The 24,876-nt window shown below is 43.0% G+C and overlaps 1 protein-coding gene across 1 annotated transcript; it reads left to right on the forward strand.

Annotated features, from left to right (window-relative positions):
- Positions 1-1,004: 1,004 nt before the first annotated feature.
- Positions 1,005-23,490, forward strand: LOC139418679 (H(+)/Cl(-) exchange transporter 5). Its single transcript, XM_071168320.1, has 13 exons — positions 1,005-1,124; positions 1,541-1,675; positions 1,805-1,953; positions 15,445-15,544; positions 15,673-15,860; positions 15,948-16,070; positions 16,169-16,375; positions 16,852-16,932; positions 17,079-17,621; positions 17,769-17,955; positions 18,955-19,353; positions 20,079-20,295; positions 21,236-23,490. The coding sequence occupies exons 2-13, from the start codon at positions 1,549-1,551 to the stop codon at positions 21,324-21,326; spliced, it is 2,412 nt and encodes an 803-aa protein (XP_071024421.1). The 5' UTR covers positions 1,005-1,124; positions 1,541-1,548; the 3' UTR covers positions 21,327-23,490.
- Positions 23,491-24,876: the final 1,386 nt, after the last annotated feature.

Raw genomic sequence — 24,876 nt, forward strand, 5'->3', positions numbered from 1 at the left:
CAGGTTTGATTATTTAAAAAATCAAATCGAATTTTGTGGGTCTCCTACATATTTTGCAGATGCTATTGCAGATGTTAATGCAGGTGCAGCGAAATGCTTATGTTTCTAGCTCCAACAGTGTAGTAATACCTAACAATACAATACACACAAATCCTAAAAATGTAAATCAATAAATATTATAACAAGCATGTCAGAGTCTGGAACAGAAGCACATACAGGGGGTCGGCTGGTGGTGACTCAATTTTTAACAGTCTGATGGCCTGGTGACAGAAGTTGTTTTTCAGTCTCTTGGTCCCAGCTTTGATGGACCTGTACTGACTCATACCCCAGACTAATTCTGTAGACCAGCCTACATGTCAATTGACAAAATTTCGCTACACTCGCATTAACATCTGCTAACCATGTGTATGTGACCAATAACATTTTATTTGAATTGGCTATCTATCATCTTGCATTCCAGTCATTGATTGTCGTGAAAGTACTGAACTGGTGGAGGTGATTTGCTTATCGTATTGTTTTCACTTAATCCTATGTCCAAATATTGGTGCAGATGAAGCAGAGATGCCAAGGAAAGGTCACTAGGCTACATATGTACTGTGGACAAAGTCTGATTGATTCAACTGAGGGTACACTAGGATACTAACTCTCACCATTGTCTGTGCTGTGTTTATTTTCTAGAAAACAATGAGGTTGACAGTTTTGAGGAGTCATTGAACCTTCTACAATACATGCTTGAATAAATAGTGCTTGATTTCAATAATGAACATACAACCCACATACTTAATGCTGATAACTTTGTCATCTGCATACATGCACATATACAGGTCTGTGTGTGACGCCCAGGGAATCATCATTGGCAATGAGTTTGGGGATTAGACGAGGCATAATGTGATCCTTGTTTGCTGTACTGGTGGGTTCAATAGTCAAATAAAATCTACTCTATTTCCATTGTGACGGGTTTCTAGCCAGAATCCTTAGGGAAATAAAGGAATAATCCATCAACGATCAGTATTAGCATCTGGGATCCGCTCTTAATGTCTGTTGTGGCAGGAAGTTGTTGGAATTCGGTTAAAATCCGATAGGATAACAACAGCGGAGTTATCTGTCGAAATCCATCAAACGAAGTAATAACGACTTGTTTTATTTTATTAATATGATGTCAATAGTATGTGCTTGCACAGGAAGCTCTGTGCTTACTATTGCTTTCAAGGTTTATGAGTGTGTGGCTGATGCTACCGCGCTAGTTAACTTAGCTTTAGTTAGCTGTCCAGCCACCTATCTAACGTTAGTTAGCTAACGACGTTAGATAAATAGCTAGCTAGGTTCCATGCCGGTTGATGTCAGTCAGTATTTAGCTAGAAGCTAACCACAACAGCCAGTCGAACACAATAAATTAAAACAGACGAAGCTAACTAGCCAACGTTAGCTAGCTCACGTCTCACCCCCAGATGTAGCTAGTTTAGCGAATGTAGTTAGGTGGAGGATTCCTTTGAACTCTCTGCTTTTGGACCCTGACCTTATGCTGTGTGTATTCCGTTAGGATTCTCGATGGATAACACCGGATATTGCAACGAGAGCAGCACAAGTGACGAGGACATGGTGGAGATAGCAGGGGCGACGTTAGACTTCTCTAATACAGAGGATGTACCACCCTTGGACAGAGACAAATGTTCTGGTAAGACCAACGCCTGTCTGTGTTGTATTGATTTGGGTATTGCAATGCAAATGTGTTATTTTATTTGTATTATTTCACACCAGAATGTGTGACACTTTTAAATCCTCAAGTCTCTCCCTTCTCGTCCAGGGGATAACCCAGGTATGGAGGAGGTGATTGGGGTGCCTAAGCTGATGGACCTGCTGGATGATCCGGTGCCAGGGGTGGGCACCTATGAGGACTTTAACACCATAGACTGGGTGCGGGAGAAGTCCAAAGACCGCGACCGCCACAGAGAGGTGACCTACAACTATTTACTTCCTTGTTCTTTTAACTCTTAACTAGGGTTGTTGCAGTGACCGTATTACAGCCACACCGGCGGTCATGAAGGCAGTCAAATTCCACGGTCATGGTAATTAGACTTCTTCATGCTCTGATGCTGCTCATGGTCATTCATAGCCTACCAAACTTGGTAATTCGTAGCCTAACTACCTGGTACTCAGCACTCTATTGGCCCTCTAATCACACTGACATGAATGCAAATGTATTTGAAAATCTAATCAAACACTCCACTCCACGCTGCCCCTGTTTCGAAGCAGGTGCATTCTAAATCATGTTCCATTCTAAATCGGAAACAAATTTCACAAATATATTCTTTATTATATGTAAATAATGTTAAATCAAGACTAGTCTAATGGGTGATAATATTAGCCTATCACTTGTGAATGATGCCCAGCATAAGAAACAATGCCTTTTTTGTGTGACTTTTTCGAAACATAGTCGCAAATCTCATGTAGCCTAGCCCGTAGGCCTATATTTTTTAATAAGGTTTGTATCACAACTAAAGTGGCCAAATAACTTCTTAAAATTAAGCACATTAATCCACTTTAAAAGGGGTGTAGAGCCTAACTAGCATATTTTTTTATTTAACCGGGTAGGCTAGTTGAAAACAAGTTCTCCTTTACAACTGCGACCTGGCCAAGATAAAAGCACAGCAGTTCGACACATACAACAACACAGAGTTACACATGGAATAAAAAATAAAATAAAAAAACATACAGGGAAAAACGATGTTTACACGGGACAGGAGGGGACAAGACAAAAACACACATCCGACTGCTTGTATCAACATTGGTAACATTGATAATCAAGCAGCGCGTGAGTTTCAAGTTTGGGGAAGATAATTTTCACCATAAAAATGCACCTTTATAATAAAAGCATTACATGCATAATTGCATTTGCGGTCACTTTTGATAATGGTGTTTTCCGCTAATGGAACGTTCGCACTTATAGCCTTGCTGCGCTTATAGTGTGAAGAAATAGCCTAATAGTTTATCAACATTTTAAGATAAACGTTCTGATCTGTTTAATTTGGGATCTATCGCATCCCACAACTGTCCCAGTCTATGTTTGGAATATTTATTTCTAGAACAGAATAGAATAGGTCAACCTTTGCACTATTGGGGATAGTGCTTTTGCTGTTCGTTGGGCCTACTCATCTTGTTGGCTGATGAAAAGTAAATGTGGACAGTTCTTCCAATATCTTCAATATGCCACTTGGAATTGGATAAGGACGCGTGCAGTTGCATCCCCGATGTGTCTGTCTTCACTTGTAGCCTGTGAGAAAGACCTGATCATGTGATAGAGCTCGCAGCACTCAGGAAGAAGGGCACTACGGCCACAGGCTGCGAATGGCATGGATTCTTTTAGGGTGAATTAAGGACACACAAAGGGGATGCCGCTGTGAAATTCTAGGCATTATCAAGTGCTTGTCAAATTGTGACTGATGTAGTGTGCAGCCTGTGCAAAAAAAACAAAGCAGAGCTCATGCCTTTCAAGCAACCTTTTTTCAAATCATCATTAGTCACATTATGTCGTACAATGTATTCAAAATCCAAACATATCCCAACGTTTGTAGAACAACCAAAGTTACATTAATAACTCTAAATTAAGCATATAGGAATACTTATTTCTTAACGCTCAGCACAGACTAGCTGCATGTGCATACTCCCTCAAATCGTTTGGAGAAAATATTATTTCCATTTTATTCAGCTTTGTTCAATTGTATTCTTCATACTCTAGGTAAAAAGAGCCAGCATAATGAGCAAAGTTAATAGCTAACGCCATTTTTGTTAATTTCCAAATAAAACCAGAAGGGGGCAGCAGACCTTCAGGGTGTGTATCTGCTATAGCTAGTGGGAGAGGGCTTCTGCATGGGGGATGTTTGTATAAAGACTTTGAACATCCATAGTTATAAGTATATCATTACATTCAACTTGGACATTTTCAAGGGTCTTTAGCACATCAGTGGTGTCGATATTGAATGCTGGGAGGGAAGGAACCAACTTTTAAATGAAAAAAAAATAGACAAATTGGGATAGGGGTTCTGTGAGACGATCGTTACCAGAGACTTTAGGCCTCAGAGGAGGATCTGGTAGTTTCTTGTGAATCTTAGGTAGGCCATAGTAAGCTGAACATACTGGGTGAGGGGTGATGAGGAAATCCCTCTCCTTTTCAGTAATCCAACCTTGGTCTAAAGCACTGTTATTAATGTATGCATCAATTTCACTCTTTAAAAAAATAGGTTCATATATATATATATATATATATATATAATATTAACATTTAAAAATATATATATTTTCCTTATTATTTTCCCCTAACCCTAACACCCCTCCCCTAATTGGAGTAAACTAATGGACAACAACACTTTTAATTCCAGCTCATGCATACTATATACATTTTACCAACTTATCAATTGACTATGACTTCCCAAATCACCCAGCAGTGCTATTTTAAGAGTTAGCTCCAAGTAAATGCAATTTTTCAGCCCTTCCTGAACCTGTGACCAAAATCAAGCTACCTTATGGGGAGTACCAAAACAAGTAATCTAATGATTGTCTCTTCGCAGCAAAATCTGCAGAGCTGGGATGGTTGTATCCCCCATTTATATGACATTCTATTGGTTGCAAGAATTTTGTATAATAATTTAAAATGGAAAATAAGTTTTGAATCCAGCTTTGGTTTATGAACTGATACACAAAACATGTGCCATGGAATCGGTACATCAAATATCTACCAACTATTTTGCGACCAGTAAATTGTTTGGTCCTTAACCTCTTAAATGTAATGTAAAAATGTAGATTTCTGCCAAAATAGACGAGTAACTGCCATTCATGTGTAATTACATGATTCTGACATGTCAAAACTTGTTATATTTGGAAAGAAAACATCTGGGTGATTATGAGGAAACCAGAAGATAGGATTTACATAGTTCAGAATACACAAGATCAAGCACACACAAAATAACCATTTAAATATATATATATATTTTGAAAGTAATCTTTCATTGACAAGCTATAAGTGAATTATTGATTCCCACAGCTGGAAACGCATCAGATGGCTTCCACAACATGTGAACAACATCAGGGAAAAAATGGTATTGATAGACATACAGTTGAAGTCGGAAGTTTACATACACTTAGGTTGGAGTCATTAAAATGTGTTTTTCAACCACTCCACACATTTCTTGTTAACAAACTATAGTTTTGGCAAGTCGGTTAGGACATCTACTTTGTGCATGATACAAGTCATTTTTCCAACAATAGTTTACAGACAGATTATTTCACTTATAATTCACTGGATCACAATTCCAGTTGGTCAGAAGTTTACATGCACTAAGTTGACTGTGCCTTTAAACAGCTTGGAAAATTCCAGAAAATGATGTCATGGCTTTTTAAGCTTCTGATAGGCTAATTTACATAATTTGAGTCAATTGGAGGTGTACCTGTGGGTGTATTTCAAGGCCTACCTTCAAACTCACTGCTTCTTTGCTTGACATCATGGGAAAATCAAAAGAAATCAGCCAAGACCTCAGAAAAAAAATTGTTGACCTCCACAAGTCTGGTAAGTAAACTTCCCACTTCAACTGTAACAACTACAAATGGGCAGATGTTTTAGTTAGTGGTGTCAGGTGTGGTCACAGGACGTTTTTCAAGTGTCCCTAAACCTCTCTAAAGTGGCATATGTCTCTAAATTAGATAATTCCAGTGCTATTACATATTTGCAATCCCTAAATGCTATTTGTTCAGTATAAAAACACAATTTCTACCATATCAACCTCACTCAAACATTGTGATGGTGTTATGGGGTATCCAGGGTACGTTCAAGTGTCCTTTCAACCTGTCCAAAGATTTTGAATGTGGTAATTGCACTGTTTTGTTTCAAATATTTTGTATTAAACACACACAAGAATGGTGTACAATTCTTATCTAAACATAAAAGAGCATACAGGAACAACAAGACCCAGAGTTCTGGGTGCAGAACAAATAATACAAAACACGACATACAAAATAAGGACACGTAGAAAGAAAGAGGGAAGATGTCCCCCCCCCCCCCCCCCCCCCTATTCCCCCAAAACACCCCCCCCCCCCCCCCCCCCCATGCTGCCCAAAGGTAGATTAAAATATTACAATTGAGAGTGCGTTAATAAATACAAATTCACAGCGCCAACTCGTCCAAGTAGGAGAGGAAAGGCTGCCAGATTTTATCAAATGTTGATAATTTATTGTTCAGAATATGTCTAATTCTTTCTAAGTGTACAGTGTTTGCCAATTCACTGAGCCATAATTTGGTAGAGGGCGCTTCCCTCCTCTTCCAAAACAACAAGATTAGTTTTTTTGCCGAGATGAGACCGTACGAGATTAGTTGTTTTTGGGGGTTGGTTAATCCGTTTAGGGACTCAGATACTCCCAGGATTATCAGAAGCAGATCTGGATCTATTGAAGTCTCCAAAACTTCAGAGAGGATCCCAAAAATTCCACTCCAATAACCATGCAAGCTAGAGCATAGGGCAAAGCAGTGGAGTAGTGTACCCTGCGTAGCCTGACATTTATCACATGTAGGGGATGTGTCAGGAAATATCCTATGCAGTTTAGTTTTGGAATAGTGTAATCTGTGTAATACCTTGAATTGTATGAGACGATGTCTGGAATTAATGGAGCATGTGTGGATATACTCCAAGCTCTCTTCCCAGTCTGCCACCGAGATGTCAGTCCCTAGTTCTTCCTCCCATTTTGCCTTGATGGCATCAGTGGAAGGTGTGCTAACAGATTGAAAAGCATCATATAGACGCGATATCAGTTTATCGGAGGTGGGGCATATTTTTATACATCCGTCAAACATGGAAGGTTTAGCATTCCCAAATGTTGGGAGGTGTTTTCTAACGTAGTCTCTAATTTGTAGGTATCTGAAAAAATTACTTCTGGGAAGGTTATAGGTTTCCCTCAGCAACTCAAAGGAAGCAAAGGTCCCTTCTATGTATAAATCCCCTATGGTACTTATCCCCAATTCTCCCCATCGCTCAAAGGTGTTATCAAGGTTAGAAGGGGCAAAGGAGGGATTCCTGGCGACAGGGAGCATGAATGACATTGGTCTAAGCTCAAAGTGGACTTTAATTTGCTTCCAGATTTTGACTGTGCTATGTATAATAGGATTGTTACAATAAAGTGACATCTCCAGATTGACAGGTGACAAAATCACAGCGCCAATAGAGAAGGGGTGACACTCCTCACGCTCCATACTAAGCCAGCTGGATGCCGGAAGTACGTCATCCAGCAGAAACGTAACAATGCGGAGGTTAGCGGCCCAGTAGTAAAATATAAAATTTGGGAGAGACAATCCTCCTTCCATCTTGGATTTACAGAGGTGTTTTTTACCTATCCTGTGTGTTTTATAATCCCAGATGAAAGGATTGATAATTGAGTCCAGTTGTTTATGAAAGGATTTAGGTATGAATACTGGGATGTTCTGATATAGGTAGAGCAGTTGTGGGAGGAAGACCATTTTAATGGCATTAATTCTTCCGAGCAGAGAAATTGGGAGAGTTCTCCAAAATAGTATGTTTGCTTTGAGTTTTTGTATCAGAGAGGGGAAATTCTCTTTAAATAGTAAGGAGTATTGTTTGGTAACTACAATTCCTAGGTAGGTAAATTTTTCTGAAGATAACTTAAATGGGAGATGTTCTAGCTAGGAGGTATTTTGCGACCGTATGGGCATTAATTCACTCTTGTTCCAATTTATTCTGTATCCCGAGAAGGTACCAAACAAATTGATCACATCAAGAATAGCTGGGATACTAGGTTGGGGTTCTGTTACATAGAGGAGGATGTCATCTGCGTATAGGGAGATCTTATTTAGAGTATCTTTAGTATTATAGCCGTGTATTGCTGCATGAGATCTAATCGTCTGAGCGAGCGGTTCGATAATTAGTGCGAAGAGCATAGGCGACAGCGCACAACCCTGCCTTGTCCCCCTGTTGAGGTTAAATCGGGGCGACAATGATTGGTTAGTGAGTATTCTGGCACAGGGGTTCCTATATAAAAGCTGGATCCAATTTATGAACCTATCTCCAATATTAAATTTCTGTAGGACCTTGAATAGATAGGGCCACTCAACTTGGTCAAAGGCCTTTTCGGCGTCAAGAGATATGACGGCAAGGTCCACGTTGGGTAACCTCTGAATACATAATATTGAAGAGGCGCCTGAGATTGAAGAATGAGTTTCTGTTAGGGATAAAGCCGGTCTGATCCGAATGGACCAATTTGCCAATTAAAGTGCTAAGCCTGTTAGCCAGAGTTTTTGCTAAAATCTTTTGGTCTGTATTAAGGAGAGATATTGGTCTGTATAACCCATCCTCTTCTGGATCTTTACCCTTCTTATGTATAACTGTAATGAACGCTTCGTCCAAAGTAGAAGGGAGAGCTCCATCCTCATTGGCCTGAACCAACATTTTGTGCAGATAGGGAGAGAGCATGTTGCTGAATGTTTTATAGAATTCACCAGGGTATCCATCTGGGCCCGGGGTCTTGCCACTCTTTAGAGATTTAATTGTTTTCTTGAATTTCATCAAGAGATATTTCCTTATTCAGGAAGTTAGAATCTTCCTGGTTCAGGGCAGGAAGATTACAGTCCTCCAAAAATGTTTGCATAATTAAGGGGTTAGGATCCGCTTTAGATGTATATAGAGTCTCATAAAACTGCCGGAATCTGTCATTGATGTCTTTGGGGGAAGAGAGTAATTCCCCAGATGCAGATTTAACCCTGTGAATCATTCGGTCACTCACATTTTTTCGAAGTTGTCTGGTGAGTAATTTGTGTGGTTTGTCACCAAACTCAAAATATTTTTGCTTGGCATAGATAAAAGATTTAGCAATTTTAGCTGAGAGAATCTGATTATATTCAAATTTTAAAGAGGTAATTTTTTTATGTTTCTCCATAGATGGGTGGCTAGCATTCTCCCTATCCAATAAGTGAATTTGTCCCTCCAGTTCTTCCAGTTTTCCTCTGTTTTGCCTACTCCTGGCAGCCTGAAAGGAGATGATACAGCCTCTCAGATAAGCCTTCAGTGTTTCCCACAATAATGCTGGGAAGGTCTCTGTGTTGTCGTTGGTATCAAAGAAAAATGTAATTTGGTCTTTAAGATATTCACAGAATGTTGGTTCTGTGAGGAGCTGAGGATTCAACCTCCAGGCCCTCTCGTTTGGTACAATGTCACCCAATCTCAGGGAGAAGGTGAGTGGACTGTGGTCCGAGATTATAATATCATGATACCTCACATTACAGGTATAGGGGAGTAGTCTAGCATCCAACAAAAAGTAGTCAATTTGAGTGTAAACCTTGTGAACATGAGAGTAAAAGGAGTATTCCCTACCCGTAGGGTTAGCGATCCTCAAATAAGTTAGAATTTTTTATGTAGGTATTCAAGAATTTGCTTGAATAGGAGGTAGGGGTTCGCCGGGTAGAGGATCTATCCAAATATTGGTCTAGCACACAGTTAAGGTCCCCTCCAATGACCAGGTTAGTATGGGAGATATCTGGAATCAGGGCAAGGACTCTTTTGAAAAAAGAGGGGTTGTCAATGTTTGGCCCATAGATATTTAGTAGAGTTACTGAGGTAGAGTGGATTTCTCCTATTGCGATCACATACCGACCCTCTTTATCCGCAATAGTGGTTTTATGTAGAAAGGGAATTCCTTTCCGTACCAGAATCGCTGTGCCTCTCGTTTTGGCAGAGAAGTTAGAGTGATGTAATTGCACTGTTTTTGTACACTGGATGTGCCTAAAAGTTATTGTTCACTATAAAAACTCAATTTCTACAACACCAACCTCTCTCAAACATTGTGTGGGTGTTGGGGGACATACAGGGGATATCCAAGTGTTTTTTCAACCTCTAGAAAGTAGCTGAACGTTTAGCCTAGGCATATCCAATGTATTGGTCCCACATATAAATGAACTGTTTACAAAAACAATACAAAAGCAACAGATATACATAAAAAGTCTTATCAAACTCAAACTTGGTTAGACACGTGTCCTTCACTAAAAAAAGGTGCAAAAATAGAAATGAGCTGATCTATTTAAAATTGCATTCTTGTTCGTTTTACATCCCAGGTAAAGATGATTAGGTTTCACTTTCACCGTAGCTTGTGCATGTTGTGATAGTCTTTGAAGCAGTCCCTCACTGCCAGGATACGTAAAGGGAACTGGCATTTCAGACAGAAAATCTGCCATTTCACCCTTCCCCCCTTCTGGCATTCCCCCCCCCCCCCCTGTGTGTTTTGTAGATTTCTTAACCATTTGTAATAGTGGTGCACTGATTTTAGCGGCCTTTTAAGCATTCTAGTACAGTTAAATAGTTAGACCACTGTGTCCATGTGTGTGTTAAGGCACTGCATCTTAGTGCAAGAGGCATCACTACAGTCCCTGGTTCGAATCCAGGCTGTATCACATCTGGCCGTGATTGGGAGTCCCATAGGGTGGCGCACAATTGGCCCGGCGTCGTCCGGGGTAGGCAGTCATTGTTAATAAGAATTTGTTCATAACTGACTTGCCTAGTTAAATAAAGGTAAAATAAATTAGTTCACCCACGACAGAGAACGGTCGATTGTTAAGGGCAATTAATTCCATTATCTTGGCGTTAATGGCCTTCACCTTTGAGTTGTCTCGCTGAAATGTTCTTACTCTTTCAACTGCTCAGTCCACACAGCAGACATTGTGGGCTAGATTAGGAATGCTGTGCTGCACGTGAAGCGCAGCATTTGACGTGGCTATATAGGTGGCTGGATTATATAGGTATGCACATCGCGGTTAAACTAGACATCGGGCCGATGCCGATGTTGGCATTTTTAGCTAATATCGTCCGATTCCGATATGTTCACCGATTTTATATCATGCATCCCTAATTTGTAACGTATTCAGCTGGCGCTGCTCGTAACTGGTCTATAGAGTGGTAGCCATTTAAATTGCCAACCATTTCAACATGTAGCTATAGACCAGAGAGCATGGAGCTGTCGAGATTTTCTTCTTCTCTGTTGAAAGTTTCCGAGTGTCTAACTATTTTGTACCTTCCAGCTCACGCTGTCGGTCCCGCTGGTCTGATACAGTGGAGAGAACAAGTATTTGATACACTGCCGATTTTGCAGGTTTTCCTACTTACAAAGCATGTAGAGGTCTGTAATTTGTATCATAGGTACACTTCAGCTGTGAGAGACGGAATCTAAAACAAAAATCCAGAAAATCACATTGTATGATTTTTAAGTAATTATTTTGCATTTTATTGCATGACACAAGTATTTGATCACCTACCAACCAGTAAGAATTCCGGCTCTCACAGACCTGTTAGTTTTTCTTTAAGAATCCCATGTCCAGGCCTGTCTGAAGTTTGCCAATGACCATCTGGATGATCCAGAGGAGGAATGGGAGAAGGTCATGTGGTCTGATGAGACAGAAATAGAGCTTTTTGGTTTAAACTCCACTCGCTGTGTTTGGAGGAAGAAGGATGAGTACAACCCCAAGAACACCATCCCAACCGTGAAGCATGGAGGTGGAAACATCATTCTTTGGGGATGCTTTTCTGCAAAGGCGACAGGACGACTGCACCGTATTGAGGGGAGGATGGATGGGGCCATGTATCGCGAGATCTTGGCCAACAACCTCCTTCCCTCAGTAAGAGCATTGAAGATGGGTCGTGGCTGGGTCTTCCAGCATGACAACGACCCGAAACACACAGCCAGGGCAACTAAGGAGTTGCTCCGTAAGAAGCATCTTAAGGTTCTGGAGTGGCCTAGCCAGTCTCCAGACCTGAACCCAATAGAACATCTTTGGAGCGAGCTGAAAGTCCGTATTGCCCAGCGACAGCCCTGAAACCTGAAGGATCCAGAGAAGGTCTGTATGCAGGAGTGGGCCAAAATCCCTGCTGCAGTGTGTGCAAACCTGGTCAAGAACTACAGGAAACGTATGATCTCTGTAATTGCAAACAAAGGTTTCTGTACCAAATATTAAGTTCTGCTTTTCTGATGTATCAAATACTTATGTCATGCAATAAAATGCAAATTAATTACTTAAAAATCATACAATGTGATTTTCTGGATTTTTGTTTTAGGTTCCGTCTCTCACAGTTGAAGTGTACCTATGATAAAAATGACAGACCTCTACATGCTTTGTAAGTAGGAAAACCTGCAAAATCGGCAGTGTATCAAATACTTGTTCTCCCCACTGTATGTTCATTCTTCACAAGGGGTTTTATGCACTCTGGAAAAAGGGGCGTTCCATGACGTTTGGCATAATGTCTGTGCTCACGTGGACGTGTTCACTGACAGGTTAAGACATCATATAAAAAACAATTATCTCATTTAGAAGGCTGACATCATATTACATCTTCTCACAAATAGTTTCATATTTAATCATTTTAAGTTCCACAACATCTAGATGTGAATCTGATCACTGGGGAATATACACATTCAGAGGTAGTTATGTTGTTCCACTGTCCTTAGTTACATCACAAATTAGTAATGAATTCGACATTATTGCTCTTTAAGTACCCACGGACCCTTCCAACTATTTGGATTACAGAGATATTGTTTCATTATTCAAACTTTTGATGTTACCGTACTGCAACGTTTCTCTGTGGTAACACATTGATTTAACTTCCATTTATGAAAGAGTGGGAGAGAGAGTTTTCCTTCAGGTATTTACAACTGTCATAAAACTGTGGGGGTCCTGAGCTCTCTGGAGCAGGTTTAATCAAGAATCTCTCTGTAAGGAGGCCTACAAACCTGACTCAGTTAAACCAGCTCTGTCAGGAGGAATGGGCCAAAATTCACCCAACTTATTGTGGGAAGCTTGTGGAAGGCTACCCGAAATGTTTGAACCAAGTTAACCAATTTAAAGGCAATGCTACCAAATACTAATTGAGTGTATGTAAACTTCTGACCCACTGGGAATGCGATGAAAGAAATAAAAGCTGAAATAAATCATTCTCTCTACTATTATTCTGAAATGTCACATTCTTAAAATAAAGTGGTGATCCTAACTGACCTAGACAGGGAATTTTTACTGTGATTAAATGTCAGGAATTGTGAAAAACAGAGTTTAAATGTAATTGGCTAAGGTGTATGTAAACTTCCGACTTCAACTGTATATACAGCAACACCTCCCCCATAAGCATTTCTGTCTCTTCTATAGATGTTATATCCTTTTATTGCTACTGCTGTATCATCAAATTAATTATCTAAGTGAGTCTCAGAAATGGCTAATATATGAATATTATCTGATTTTATTTACCTTATTTCTAAGGCTACATATAGTAATATGGGCTATTTTCAGCCCTTTCCTGGGTGGATTATCAGAGATAGACATAATACAGAAAAGAGCAAACTAAACAAGCTGATATAAGTGGGTGTTTGTGCGCTGCAGGGTTGAAGCTATGAACACGTAGGCTTGGCTCTCTCATCTCTTCCAGGCTTTTGGGACAATGAGCCTGTCATAGCAGATGTAAGTAATGTCCCCACTCACTCTGGCAGCTTTCATGACTGGGATAAGTTCTTTCCTCTTCTGGCGCAGAGCTTCAGGATAGTCCTCGTTAAGGAAGATGTACCTTCCGATCATGTTCTTGGCTCTTTCTAGAACAGCTACCTTGTCCTTGAACCTCAGGAACTTGACCACTTTCGGCCTGGGCCAGTGTCACCTGGGCCAGTGGTGGGTTTCCGGTGGGCATGCTCCACCTCAATCTTCCTGTGATCCGTCTTTAGATTCTCCGAGATCATTTCCCTCACTTTGTCCTCCGACTCCGTCCAGATCTCATGTGGAGATTCCACAATTCCGTCCACAACAATGTTGTTCTGCCTTGATTTTCCCTCGAGAGTCTGATTTCTCTGTCATTGTCATCATGGATTCACATACAGAACTGATGTTCTCTCGCAATGGCTTACAGATGGCTGTCATCTTCCCGTTCTCATGTTTAAACTCATCGAGCTGACCCTGGGAGACCCTGCAAATTGTTCTTCAGGTCCTGAACATCTCTGGTCAGGTCTTCTATTCTTTTATTAGTTGACTCCATCAGTATTTGGCCAAAAACCTGAAGCAATTTTGTTGGTAGAACTCCTTTCTGTTCATTTTAAATATCCTTCACCTGTGATAGACATCACTATCCTCAGTGGTACTCCTGCTGGCTTTGGTCTTTGTCATGGTAGCAACGTAGGTTAAGCTGTCACTCCTCGCAGTTCCAGACAGGGCAGGTCACAGGGTAGATTGAACACAACAACAAACAGCAGGGATCTAGCCAGTCACAAGCCCAGGAAAATCCGCAGCCCCAGCCACAATGGCTAACCGTGTTACAGGCTGCGTTCAAGCCCTCAAGAAAACCCTACTAGCTTGATAGGCAGCTAGCTAGCTAGCAACTGGGCTACTTTCTACGCCAAGCAGCTCCTCAGACCCGGCCTTGGTCGGCAGGATCACAGGACAGATAGTAGTGGTTTCAGCAACTGATGCCAACCGTGTCACGGGATCCAAACTCAAAAGGTAGCTAGCTATTAACCAAACTTTTTCAATAGATTTTCAAAACTTTCCAAAACATCAAATAGAGCTCTCCCTCGTTCTGCGTTCAACAGGAAGTGACGTGAGCACTCTGTAGTAGGGCTCCCGAGTGGCGCAGTCGTCTAAGGCACTGCATCACAGTGCTAGCTTTGCCACTAGAGATTCTGGGTTCGAGTCCAGGCTGTGTCGCGACCTGGGGACCCATGGGGCGGCACACAATTGGCCCAGCGTTGTCCAGGTTTGGGCAGGGTTTGGCCGGCAGGAATGTCCTTGTCCTATCACACACTAGTGGTTCCTGTGGTGGGCCGGGCGCAGTGCACGCTGACACGGTCGCCATGTGCACGCTGACATGGTCACCAGCGTTTCCTCCGACACATTGGTGCAGCTGGCTTCCGGGTTAAGTGGGCATTGTGTCAAGAAGCGGTGCGGCTTGGTTGGGTTGTGTTTCATAGGACGCACGGCTCTCGACCTTCGCCTCTCCTGAGGCCGCGATGAGACAAGACTGTAACTACCAATTGGATACCACGAAATTGGGGAGCAAAAAGGGTTAAAAAAAATCACTCTGTAGTAGCACTCTGTCACATTATCTCTATCTCTGCTTTAGTCTTTGCAATGACAAGCAACATGAGAATCTAGAGAGCATTTGTTCAAAATATTGTCCTGTCTCTGCATTAAATGACTGTCTTCTAAGACAAAAGCAGGGAGAATTGTTAATTCTAGGCCCCTGAGAGATACTCCAATAGAATGCCATAATTGTCCAGTCTCTTTCTTTATTCTTCCAATTCTCTGTTTAATTTGTCAATGTCAGTCTTGGGTTCGATTGGCTCGACGAGATCTTGGAAGAGTGAATGTGATCAATGGAAAAAGGGTATACCGAATCGCACTTCAGCCCAGCTGAATATTTACGTCTTTCTCTGTAGATTACCAGTAAAAGCAAAGAGTCCACATGGGCGCTGGTGAAGAGTGTCAGTGATGCCTTCTCTGGATGGCTGCTCATGCTGCTGATCGGACTCATGTCAGGTCAGTCTAAACGGATACAGATGTTTATCATTAGACTTTTTCATTTGATCCCTTCTACTAAACCCCTCACAGCAACACCCTGGAAACCATTGGTAGTGTTAGTAATTTTACCTTGTGGTCTATTCCAGGTGCTTTGGCAGGTGGGATCGACATATCAGCCCACTGGATGACAGACCTCAAGGAAGGGGTTTGTCTGAACGGGTTCTGGTTCAACCATGAGCACTGCTGTTGGACCTCCAACGAGACCACGTTCCAGGAGAGGGACAAGTGTCCCCAGTGGAAAAGCTGGGCCGAGCTCATCATTGGCACGACAGAGGTGGGTTAAAATTGTACTACTCGAGCCATTGTTTTTGTTTTACGTGATTTATTTTGGTCAGTCTTATTGAGACATTTCTCTCTGCAGGGTCCCTTTGCGTACATTACGAACTACCTAATGTACGTGTGCTGGGCTCTACTATTCGCCTTCCTGGCTGTGACACTGGTCAGGGCCTTCGCCCCCTATGCCTGTGGCTCTGGAATCCCAGAGGTACGACTACTTTATGCCTCTTGCCTTGTTTGATATGTCTTTTGAAAGAGGACAAATGATGTGGTTCATTTACCCGTGATATTTATTTTCTCTCCCAGATCAAAACCATATTGAGTGGGTTCATCATCCGAGGGTACCTGGGGAAGTGGACCCTGATCATCAAGACCATCACCCTGGTCCTGGCTGTGTCGTCGGGGCTCAGCCTGGGGAAGGAGGGGCCCCTGGTCCACGTGGCCTGCTGCTGTGGCAACATCCTATGCCACCTGTTCACCAAGTACCGTAAGAACGAGGCCAAGCGCAGAGAGGTGAGGAACAATAGCAGTGGGCTATTCACAAACATTTGCACATTTTATATGGATGGACAGGTTAACCTTTGACAGTCTTTTTCATGGAGCTGACACAAATTCCAAAAACTAGGAACACTGATGTTGTTTTGCATTGACACCGTGTCAAAAGAATTTGAGAGAGCCTCAAGTCAGACTCGGCGCGGGAAACCCCATGAAATTATAAATAGCCTGTAGATGGTCTTGTGGGTTTACGATTTCAATAAACATATACCACAAGGTGATGCTTGTTCTCCCCTGCCACAGCGAGCTAGTATGAATGGAAGTGCAGTGCCAGCAATTATCGTTCTCAATTCTGTTAGCACTGCGCCTGAGATATTTGGCGTTGATTCACTGCATTATATGAGCTGTTATTCAGCTTTGTTGCCGTGCTGTGTTTTAAAGGCTTAGTGGAAGGACACACTGATCACCACCTTCTCCTTGGTTGTTTGTGTCAGGTTCTGTCTGCTGCTGCTGCCGTTGGTGTGTCTGTGGCTTTCGGTGCCCCCATAGGAGGAGTGCTCTTCAGTCTGGAAGAGGTGAGAAGCGACTTGGCTTCTTCTTCTTATGCAAATCTATGTGCTTTCTGATTCAAGTTGAACTACTCTTCAAGTTAAATTGAACATTGAATTCAAATCTTGACATTTGTCTATGGTAACTGTCCTGCTCCTCATGATCCTGCCAGGTGAGCTACTACTTCCCTCTGAAGACCCTGTGGCGGTCGTTCTTCGCGGCCCTGGTGGCAGCCTTCACCCTGCGCTCCATCAACCCGTTTGGCAACAGCCGCCTGGTGCTGTTCTACGTGGAGTTCCACACCCCCTGGCACCTCCTGGAGCTCGTACCCTTCGTCCTCCTTGGCATCTTCGGCGGCATCTGGGGTGCCTTCTTCATCCGAGCTAACATCGCGTGGTGCCGGCGGCGTAAGACCACGTGGCTGGGCCACTACCCGGTCCTGGAGGTGCTGGTTGTCACCGCGGTCACCGCGGTGGTGGCTTTCCCTAACAGCTACACCCGCACCAGCACCAGCGAGCTCATCTCTGAGCTCTTCAATGACTGTGGCCTGCTGGACTCCTCCAAGCTGTGTAACTATGACAACGCCAACGTCACCAAGAGCAGCAACGAGCTGCCGGACCGTCCGGCTGGAGATGACGTCTACACGGCCATGTGGCAGCTGTCCCTGGCCCTTGTCTTTAAGATGCTCATCACCGTGGTTACCTTCGGCATGAAGGTACGAGAGGACCACGTTCCTTCTACCGTCGCCTGTCTGTATGGCACATCTGTCCAGAGATGTCACCGCTTACTTGTATGATTTCAATGCGAGCTCTTCCATGGGATTTGAGTCTTTTCTATAAATCATGTCTTTCCGTTCCTCCAGGTTCCTTCCGGGCTGTTCATTCCTAGTATGGCGGTGGGGGCGATTGCAGGCAGGCTGCTGGGTATAGGCATGGAGCAGCTGGCCTACTACCACCATGACTGGGCGATCTTCAGGGGCTGGTGTTCTCCTGGTGCTGACTGTATCACCCCAGGCCTCTACGCCATGGTGGGGGCTGCTGCTTGCTTAGGTAAGGCCTGCTGATTGCTTAGGTAAGGCCTGCTGATTGCTTAGGCAAGGCCTGCTGCTTTCTTAGGCAAGGCCTGCTGATTGCTTAGGTAAGGCCTGCTGATTGCTTAGGTAAGGCCTGCTGATTGCTTAGGCAAGGCCTGCTGATTGCTTAGGCAAGGCCTGCTGATTGCTTAGGCAAGGCCTGCTGATTGCTTAGGCAAGGCCTGCTGATTGCTTAGGCAAGGCCTGCTGATTGCTTAGGCAAGGCCTGCTGATTGCTTAGGCAAGGCCTGCTGATTGCTTAGGCAAGGCCTGCTGATTGCTTAGGCAAGGCCTGCTGATTGCTTAGGCAAGGGCTGCTGATTGCTTAGGCAAGGCCTGCTGATTGCTTAGGCAAGGCCTGCTGATTGCTTAGGCAAGGCCTGCTGATTGCTTAGGCAAGGCCTGCTGATTGCTTAGGCAAGGCCTGCTGATTGCTTAGGTAAGGCCTGCTGATTGCTTAGGCAAGGCCTGCTGATTGCTTAGGCAAGGCCTGCTGATTGCTTAGGTAAGGCCTGCTGATTGCTTAGGCCTGCTGATTGCTTAGGCAAGGCCTGCTGATTGCTTAGGCAAGGCCTGCTGATTGCTTAGGTAAGGCCTGTTGATTGCTTAGGCCTGCTGATTGCTTAGGCCTGCTGATTGCTTAGGCAAGGCCTGCTGATTGCTTAGGTAAGGCCTGCTGATTGCTTAGGCCTGCTGATTGCTTAGGCAAGGCCTGCTGATTGCTTAGGCAAGGCCTGCTGTTTGCTTAGGCAAGGCCTGCTGATTGCTTAGGCAAGGGCTGCTGATTGCTTAGGCAAGGCCTGCTGATTGCTTAGGCAAGGGCTGCAAGAGTGCTGTATGTTGGCACCTTGCATGTCTACGAGTGTTTTCTTCACTTGGTTTTGTCTTTACTCTGAACTCCTTTGTTCCTGGTTAAATGTCGACATTAGGCATAGCCTCGAGACTTCTGCCTCCAGCCCTCTCTCTGTGCCCACAGGTGGGGTGACCCGCATGACCGTATCCCTGGTGGTCATCATGTTCGAGCTGACCGGAGGGCTGGAGTACATCGTGCCCCTGATGGCCGCGGCCATGACCAGCAAGTGGGTGGCGGACGCCATCGGGCGCGAGGGCATCTACGAGGCGCACATCCGCCTCAACGGTTACCCCTTCCTGGAGGCCAAGGAGGAGTTCAGTCATAAGACCCTGGCCATGGACGTGATGCGGCCGCGTCGCAGTGACCCGCCGCTCTCCGTACTGACCCAGGATGGCATGACGGTAGAGGACGTGGAGACCATGATCACAGAGACCACCTACAGCGGTTTCCCCGTGGTGGTCTCCCATGAGTCCCAGCGCCTGGTGGGCTTCGTGCTGCGCAGGGACCTCACCATCTCCATAGGTATGGATGATGGGTCATCGTCTTGTGTCATGCTAGGTGCTGGCTTTTGACCAACATGTTCATTGTCATCATAACTGAGTGTGGTTACATGGACACAATAAGGCAATTATCGTGGATAGTCAGGTGAATATGATGGTTTGATTCAAACGTTTACATGCTTTGCAAGAAGAACGATTTCCCTAACTGTCTTGTTTACACGGACACATTCTGAAATCAGGCTACCTGGTGGCACTCTGATCAATGCCGAAAATCGCCAAATCAAAATAAACTTTTGTTTCCACAGCGGGCTTGTTTTTTTTTGGAACGCATATTTGAGTCGGGGCATACAAACTTTGTATGTTCAAACTATTTCTAAGATGCGTACATTCAGTTGTTCTGAGCTCAACTTTACTCGCACTAGAGAGGGAGGCTCGCTCAGCTGGTGCTAGCACATCCGTAGATCAAATATACCGCTGGAACGCTGATTAAGGTGTTTAACATGTCCTAATATTTCAAAAGATTAAAAAAAAAAAAAAAAAAAAAAAAAAAACCGGGTGTTTTTAATTTTAAGATAAGCGGAGTAAGGTGTTAACGTGACTAATGTAATCTGCCTTCTGCCGTAATCAGTTGAATATCTAATTATTACTAATTATTATGTAAACGTTCTCAATGTCATTAGCAGTGTATTTAACACCTTTTTATTTGTCTCTGCCACTCCTCTGTAAAAACCCTCTCTCCCCTCTCAGATAATGCCAGACAGCGTCAGGATGGGATAGTGAGCACCTCGAGGATCTTCTTCACGGAGTACACACCCCCTCAGCCCTCCAGCAGCCCCCCTCCTCTGAAGCTTCGGGGCATCATGGACCTTAGTCCCTTCACTGTCACAGACCACACCGCCATGGACATTGTGGTGGACATCTTCAGGAAGCTGGGCCTGCGCCAATGCCTCATCACACACAATGGGTAAAGCTCCTGCTACTGAGAACTAGCTATGTAGCTAGGAACCACTAGTTCTATACACTACCGTTCTAAAGTTTGGGGTCACTTAGAAATGTTGATGTTTTTGAAAGAAAAGCAAATTTTTTGGTCATTTAAAATAACATCAAATTGATCAGAAATACAGTGCAGACATTGTTAATGTTGTAAATGACTATTGTAGCTGGAAACGGCAGATTTTTAATGGAATATCTACATAGGCGTACAGAGGCTCATTACCAGCAACCATTCCTCCTGTGTTCCAATGGCACGTTGTGTTAGATAATCCAAGTTTATCATTTTAAAAGACTAATTGATCATTATAAAACCCTTTTGCAATTATGTTAGCACAGCTGAAAACTGTTGTCCTGATTTAAAAAAGCAATAAAACTGGACTTCTTTAGACTAGTTGAGTATCTGGGGAATCAGCATTTGTGGGTTCGATTACAGGCTCAAAATGGCCAGAAACAAATAACTTTTTCTAAAACTCTTCAGTCTATTCTTGTTCTGAGAAATGAAGGCTATTGCATGTGAGAAATTGCAAAGAAACTGAATATCTCGTACAACGCTATGCACTACTCATTACCCATTATGCTGATAATGGGCCTCTGTACGCCTATGTAGATATTCCATTAAAAATCAGCCGTTTCCAACTACAATAGTCATTTACAACCTTAACAATGTCTACACTGTTTTTCTGATCAATTTGATGTTATTTTAATGGTACAATTTTTTTTGTGCTTTTCTTCAAAAAACAAGGACATTTCTAAGTGACCCCATACTTTTGAATGGTAGTGTACATTCATGAGTAGAACTGAACAGAAACCCCAAGACAGACAAAAAAAGTGACAGAACTTACTTATGTAAAAGAGTTTGTATATGGTAAGAAGTCCAGACCTCTGACATGTTGTCCCTGTCTATCTTGCAGTCGGTTGCTGGGGATTATCACAAAGAAGGACATTCTGAAGCACGTGGCACAGATAGCCAACCGGGACCCAGACTCGATCCTCTTCAACTGATGCTTCAGTACCAGCTGCAGAACCTTTGGCCAGACACCACTGTGGAACCACAGCTTTTACCCAGGCCGGTCTCCAGGCCAACTCCATTGCACTATGTTCATGTCTAACTAGTGGATTTCCTCCCACTTTTGAAAGCATTGCAGTGACAACTGACCGCTTCATTAGAACTATAGAGGCAGAGAATTCATTGCACTTCAACAGCAAGCTGGCTTTCCAGGATTGACCCAAACGATGAACTGGATTTAGGAGAAAGTCTATGGCTTAATTAAATGACCGTCGGTAACGGGGAGAACATTTTTCCCCCTTGGCCGTGAAGGCAGGAGTGGTCTTCCTCGTCAGCTGTTCAGGTATAGCATGTGTCTCCTAGAGCTACCAAGGATCCTAAAGGAGCTGAGACCAAGTCTGGAATCCTGAGGGACAAGCCAAACCACTGCCATTTGAAAACTTAACCCCCATACAATCACTAAGCTAGGAGTGGAAATAATCAGCTTCAACCTATCAATCACAGTTGAAAGTGTGAAGTTACTGTCTGCCTGACATATTTATGTCGGTGTTCAAGTCTTTTTCCCGGGTGTAATAGCTAAACACTTTAGCTCCAAAGAAATGTATGTTTCTTTGGCATTGTCTTTTTTGTTGTTGTCATGTAATGGGTGGTGGTTTTAACACAGACCAGGAGATGACAGACACACTATTACAGACTAAAATAACCTTCCTCGGAAACATGCGTGCTGTGGTTATCCTCTTTGACCACAGGGAGGCACTACTGTGCGCTAACCAGCACTAACCGGTTCAGTCTCCAGAATTCTGCTATCGATTCTTCTTTTTTTGTCAATTTGGCATATTATGCGATGGCTTGCACATTTGACCAATCACCGCAACAATTTCCACGTGAAACAGTCTAATTATTGCGTTAAACTGACCCATCACCGCAGGGCAAACGGTGAATCTCAGCCAATCACTGCACATTTACCGCGTAATGTGGTTCAATCTCAAGCCACTCGTCAACAAAATGCTTCCCTCATCAGCACATGCAAAATGTCAGAATTGCCGCAGCGAAGTCAAGGTTTTTGTCCTGCAAATATCACCAAAAAGCCCGGTGCAATCCAGGAGGGACTGATTACTAAACTTTATCAACTGATCAGTAACACTCAAAAGTGCAACCATGAAAATATGCATTACTCATTTTGAAGACGCACCCCTATATTTCTGAGCTTCATGACCTTTTCAGTGACTAGTATTTATTGCACCCATATACTTGCATCACAAGTACACCGATCACTTTATCCAGCACACTACACAATCATCAAGTCAGTGATGATCAGTCTTAACAGGCAGTCTGAGGTCATGGACGAGATCAGTGTTGGTATATTATGGAGTGATCGAGAGGAGGAAGAGGTCTCCAGTATGTCACATCTCATATCGTCTTCCTGTTATCTCCTCGTCTGTCCATGGTCTGAGAGGGGCACACGTGTCCAGTGTTCTTGTTGCGCTCACTTCCTTGTCTTCTTGCTAAAGCCCCAGGCAAGGGCTGGCGGATCTAGAGAGAGGACTGGCCTGTCAACACTAGTGAAGAACTCTGGATCTCTTTCTCCCTCTTAACTCATCCTCTTACTGTCTCACGAGACCCTCGTGTCGTAAGACGTCAAAGTCCACACTAAGAATGAGCGACTGAAGTGTAGCGTACGCTCTTAAACGCGAACCGAGCTGAGGAACCTGCCCTGCGAGGAATGCTCAAATCTCACTTTTACCTTGAGCAGGTTGATGGTGGCCATTCTTAAGCTATGTTTATGGATTCGTTGACACCCTGTTTTATCCATAAGTGTGTCTCCATTGTTGTATTACTTGTATACTGTAGTTAATTTTAACTTTAGGGTCTCATATTTCATTTTGAATGCACTTTATTTACAAATAAAGTACTTATCAGGTTTTTTGTTGTTGGGGGGGGGGGGGGGGTGTAGCTAGAGTTACATTATTAAACTGTGTGTCTGTTTGTATTAGTATTTATCCTCTCTGCAATGGTTTTGTATCACTACCATCTGCAATGGTTTTGTATCACTACCATCTCATGTAAAGGTGCACCTGAGATTCAAAAATGTGAAAGATGAATAATTTATTCCCCCTGTCATTTCAGCTTTGCTATGAATTAAAACCATGTTAACTTTCACATGAATAGATATGTTCTCTTTGTGCCCAGTTACTCACCAACAAGTACAGTACACGAGTTTGGAGTCATTCTCACTCCCAACATCATGAACCCGTTAAGTCTGTCCCTGAGGGTCTAACCAGAGTATGACTCACTGCTGTCGGTGAACGGCCTGGGTGGCCTTCCATGCCCATCATGAGAAAGTGAAGATGTCTTGACAGTAAATCCTGTTTATTGTTTCAAGCAATAGTCAGATACATAGTCAAAGAAAAGTCACTTTTTTTTTACATTGCCGTCAATAACACATTTTAGGATATGAGTCTACGTAGTGCTTAACAGGAAGTTCAAACTTGGCTCAGACTATACTTATTAGTGTTCTACTGTCCAGCTCGGGATTCTTTGTATGACTAAAGAATAGTACAACTATGATTAACCGCGGTAATCCATAATACCTCCACCCACAGTGAAGAACAACACAAAAGTTGTTACTGAACCCCCCCCCCGCCCCCCTCAGTAATTACTGCAGTTAATTTCTAAGCAGAAGAAATAGCAGAATTCTCAGTATAATGAAGGTCTCCCAAGAGGGCCATTATCAAAATCCCTTGTAGCCTTACTGACACCCCTTAAAGGTTTTGTACAAATTGGAAGATAATGGCAGGATCAACAAGAACTTAATTGTTCCTTGTTTTTACCCCTCGAGCCCATTGTTTGTTTCTTATCCATAATTAACTAGAGTTATGAAACCACATCCACCACAAAAGCTTGTAATGATATTGTCAATAGGTACATTCAACACTAAAAGAACCCTCCTGCTGAATGAGTTCTTGTTTATCAGAAAAGAAGAGTGGTTCCTTATGGACACCAGGGCTTTAGTTGCCTCTGGTAGCTGGTAGTGCTGTATACCTCTACATTACAGTGTTTGGGGATAATTCACACATCCTTTGTCTTTCTAATGGCCTCTTCCCTCAGTGCTGGTGATACTTATTAGTGATTGTGCCTCCGTACCTAAGTGTAATGCCAATTAGCCCACACCCCTCCATTCTAATGTAGAGTTGTTGATGCCAAGCCACCTGTGAGCCAGTTGTATAAATGGCCTGTGCACAAGTCTGTGGCTGGCTATTTCATAACCATGGATGATTTGAAGTCTGTCCACAGACTTGTCGGAAAATGTGTAATCTATACTGAACAAAAATATAAATGTAACATGCAACAATTTCAAAGATTTCACTGAGTTACAGCTCATATAGGGAAATCAGTCAACTGAAATAAATTCATTAGGCCCTAATCTATAGATTTCACATGACTAGGAATACAGATATACATGTGTTGGTCACAGATACCTTCAAAAAAAGGTAGGGGCGTGAATCGGAAAACCAGTCAGTATCTGGTGTGGCCACCATTTGCTTC

Source organism: Oncorhynchus clarkii, chromosome 10, assembly GCF_045791955.1.
Source record: "Oncorhynchus clarkii lewisi isolate Uvic-CL-2024 chromosome 10, UVic_Ocla_1.0, whole genome shotgun sequence".
Classification (NCBI taxonomy): Eukaryota; Metazoa; Chordata; class Actinopteri; order Salmoniformes; family Salmonidae; genus Oncorhynchus; species Oncorhynchus clarkii.

What these genes read in the sequence shown, in the direction of transcription:
- LOC139418679 (XM_071168320.1), top strand. Translation starts at nt 1,549, where the DNA reads ATGGATAACACCGGATATTGCAACGAGAGCAGCACAAGTGACGAGGAC. An exon ending in GGACAGAGACAAATGTTCTG is followed by an intron (nt 1,676 to 1,804) that starts GTAAGACCAACG and finishes CTTCTCGTCCAG; the next exon opens with GGGATAACCCAGGTATGGAG. An exon ending in TCATCATTGGCACGACAGAG is followed by an intron (nt 15,861 to 15,947) that starts GTGGGTTAAAAT and finishes TTCTCTCTGCAG; the next exon opens with GGTCCCTTTGCGTACATTAC.